We start from the raw sequence: 3,887 nt of genomic DNA on the forward strand, positions 1-3,887 counted from the left end.
AGCCACTTACCAAGACCAGATCCTCAGACAGAAGATCTGTTGCATCTTGTGACCTGTGTGTTGCAAGAATAAGATGCTGTTAATCTGACCAAGAATTATATGCATTTTGTCCAAATATCCTGCTCCAGCAGAATGAACTAACACTAAGCATTTCACATATACAGTAGTTTTAATCCAATCTAACTGCAGGTTGCTGAATTACAGATAAACAAGTGTTGCTTCACCGCGTTCTACTTGCACAAAAATATTAGGTAGAGAACAAATTATTTTGGTCGTCGTGTGCATGCGCCCAAATTTAGCCCGTAACACAGCTGTGGTCAGGAGGGACGCCAGAGAGAAAGGAGGGGAAGTGGGCAGGAGTCTGTGTACGCCATTACACATTTTCTTTTGACCTCTCTCCTTCTTCCCCTACACACACACATACACACACACACAAACATACACACACACATACATACATACACACACGCACACACACGCATGTACGCTCACACACAAACACACACACACACAGACACACACACACACACACACACACACGCACACACAGGGAAAGAGAGAGAGCGAGAGCCACACACGCACGCACATTCACACACACACACACACACACTTTGTTCCCGCCATGCCACATAATATGATACACCTAAGGGTAGACAGAGACTTTTGGTAAGACTGTTCAAAGCCGTACTGTTTTTGTATGACGACCTGGATCCACCACATTCAGACACAGACACACACAGGCACAGGCACAGGCACAGGCACAGGCACAGGCACACACACACACACACACACACACACACACACACACACACACACACACACACACACACACACACACACACACACACACACACACACACACACACACACACACACACACACACACAAACACACACACACACGACACACACACACGGCTCATTTCCCAGAACAATTTATTTCCCAGAATTATCCTGGTTCTGGGTAGTGTTGAGTTTTCCTCCTGGACACATTTGCATTTACCATGTAGTTAAGGAATCAGTCTAACCATGGTCTGAAAGTCTAGCCAACAAACACCCTGGTGTTTGCTGTTTACGCAAATGGTGCAAACTGGTTATCGATTAGTTCAGAAAAAAGGGCAGGGGGGTGGTCATCCTAAACCTGTAACATCCAAGCTCTCTTATTCTGTGTCTTATTCTATTGGTGTTTATTACCACTGTTATTGTGTGACCTTTTTCACTCAACACCCTTCACCACAGGTCGTCATGAATAGCCCTGAGCAGTGTAAAGCTAAGCGCTGTGTACTAAATGGATTGACACTAACCACAGAATCAGAGGAAGAGGCCACTCCCTCACACGCGGGGGCTTTTGCAGGTTCTACACAGATCTCTGTATCTGCTGTGTACACATGCAGCTTCATGGGAGAGATCAGACTGGTTTTATCTCTCGGTTTCTCTCTCTCTCTCTCTTTCCCTCGCTCTCTCTCTCCCTCGCTCTCCCTCTCTCTCTTTGTATGTGTGTGCATCTGTGTATGCATGTGTGTGTATGTGTGTATATGTGTGTGTGTGTGTGTGTGTGTGTGTGTATGTGTGTTATACAAATCTATAATAATGGCAGCGTGTTCCTCTTTAGCCCTTACTCTCATTTCAGCTTTTGGTTTGTCTAACACGAACACAAAAAACAGAACCTACTGCACAACCTACTGAGACGAAAAACAGAAAAAAAGAAACAAACACTGAGCCCTGGGAGTCAACAACCTACTAGTATCAGCCTATTGGAAGGCATGACCCCATGGATCCTTGCACAGTTTGACCACCCACTCCGTAGAAACCAAGTGCCTCATGTCTGTCTGCCTGTGTGTTTGGCACGGACCCATGATACAGTGGCGTGGGTGCTTTTTCTGTGGCCCGGCCTACACTCTCCTTGCAGCTTGCACTATGAGTATTAATACACCGCGCACTCACGTCAGTGTCAATGACGTTTGCAAAGCACTTACGTCTTGTGCTCTGCACTTTGCTTCGACACTTGCACAGAGGCCATCATGCACACCCCCGGAGGCCTTCACGCTCACCCACACAAACAGACAACCCAGTCGGAGTTACGTATGGCTGATCTGAAGGCAATCAGTCAAAAGTTTGGTTGTGTATTTTTTCCTCTAAACATGAGATACTTGTAGTCGGCTCGGTCACAGAAAGCATGTGATTGAGTACAATGGGCATTACTGAATTGAAGTGCCAATTAGATTAGGTGGTTTTGTGACACAACCTTGACTCTCACACAAGACCCACATGAGAAAATCCACATACACTTGGTTTGCCTCTCGGGGAGTAGGTGAGTGAGGTAGAGAGAGGGGAGAGAGAGAGGGAGAATCTAAATGTCAAATCACACATCATCTCACACAAGATTGTTCTGTGAGATTTCCACTGGACTCCATCTGCGGCTTTCTTAGGACAGTATAGAAAGCTTTTAAGAAATAACAACAAAAAACGTATGCAACACTGTCAAACCAAGCCAGCATACTGAACAAACAATTATGAAGAAGAGCATTTTTAAAATAATTTTTGAAGTGTCACAACTTGACACTTGCTCACCCCTTCACAAACCGTGGGCGACACAAAGGTGAAACAGAAACACTATGGAGAAGATGCATGCTCTTTCCCCACTAACTGATATTTGAGATTAAACCATCTTCAATGAACTTCCATTTCATTAAATCTTAATCACAACTAATAAACAAACAACTGATTAATTCAAAACTGAAGTCTCTTCACTTACTTTGATACTGATCCAAACTGCTGTAAGAGTTTGAACTGTTTCAACATTGCTCTCTGAGAGTTCACCCTTGTGTTGGGAGTTGCCAGACGGTAAAAACTCTCCTGCAGATCCTGTGTGTATCTTCAGGTCAGCTGCACCAGAGAGATGATCTCATTTGATATCTCCCCCCTTGGTGCTGGTCACCTCCAAAACGCAGCAGACTGCAGTCACCCCCAGCAGCAGTCGTTATACTTGTACTCGGGGCGTATCAACGAGTGGTTTGAGTGTCTGACTCTGTGATATACCTCATCGAAGAAAGAGGAAGTTGCACAAGGGGAAAGAAAGTTTCGCATCACACTGTGAAACTCTAAACAACCATAAACATGTTAATTTGTATGGAGTTGAGTAGTGCACTGCTTTGTGGTTTAAATACATGAAATCCCCCTTCATGGGAATTAGATTTGAGAACCACTTACAGTTTCTGATAAATTCAGGTTTCACATTCAGAATGTGTTTTTGAGAAATAATTATTCTTCATTTAATATTTTTAATATTATTGGATTTCTGCATAGGCCTATTCCAAACATTTTTGACAATGGTATACTTTAGAATTCATGTGTCTCTGTTATAGAGAACTATGAAGACATCTGGAGCCAAAGTGTTGAATCAGTCATAAGCGACATGCATGAGGTTTGACACTTAATACCAGCCATATGCTGTAATAGAAACATAGAATAATAGATAATAATAGAAACATCTTCTTGCCCAGCCTTTGTACAATGTGTGGGATCACTGCTTCAGTAGCCCTATACAACTGAAATACATTCCCCACGGCAGGATGTGAGACAGAAAAGAGGAAACATCACTATTCTACGTAACACCATGGGGTCTATCGTGATGATGGTTTCCTTTAAAAGACAACACTGCTGATTCTATCACCAAAGTTGTAACAGGCCTGGACGGTTAACATAGGAGACAGGCCTCTGTCTCAGGGTTAGCTTCTTCCTGAGACTGGACAGAGTGCATCTCCTTAACTATGATGTGTGATGCTTCTTGTACTGGTAAACTGGTCCCCCTAGTGGTGACACATCTGAAAGTAGCCTATTCAGAAAGTTAAAAATGTTATCAAGCTCAATGTTCGGAGGTCAGTCACA

General features: G+C 43.6%; 1 protein-coding gene across 2 annotated transcripts in view; it reads right to left on the reverse strand.

The window, feature by feature from the left end:
* sh3bp1 (SH3-domain binding protein 1) overlaps positions 1–3,016 on the reverse strand; it is a 10,147-nt gene extending 7,131 nt beyond the window's left edge. The window contains exons 1-2 of one of the 2 annotated variants that reach the window (XM_076298308.1): positions 2,755–3,016; positions 11–53 (exon numbers count right to left, since the gene is read on the reverse strand). In XM_076298308.1, coding sequence (XP_076154423.1) covers positions 11–53; positions 2,755–2,801 — 90 coding nt within the window. In that variant the 5' untranslated portion in view covers positions 2,802–3,016. The remainder of the gene's footprint in view (positions 1–10; positions 54–2,754) is intronic. The other variant, XM_076298307.1, reaches the window with a different exon arrangement.
* Positions 3,017–3,887: the final 871 nt, after the last annotated feature.

The sequence above is a fragment of the Alosa pseudoharengus genome, unplaced genomic scaffold (genome assembly GCF_046254945.1).
Source record: "Alosa pseudoharengus isolate Yale_2024_CS ecotype anadromous, Long Island Sound unplaced genomic scaffold, YU_APseudo_1.1 YU_APseudo_1.1_scf_21, whole genome shotgun sequence".
NCBI classification, from domain to species: Eukaryota; Metazoa; Chordata; class Actinopteri; order Clupeiformes; family Clupeidae; genus Alosa; species Alosa pseudoharengus.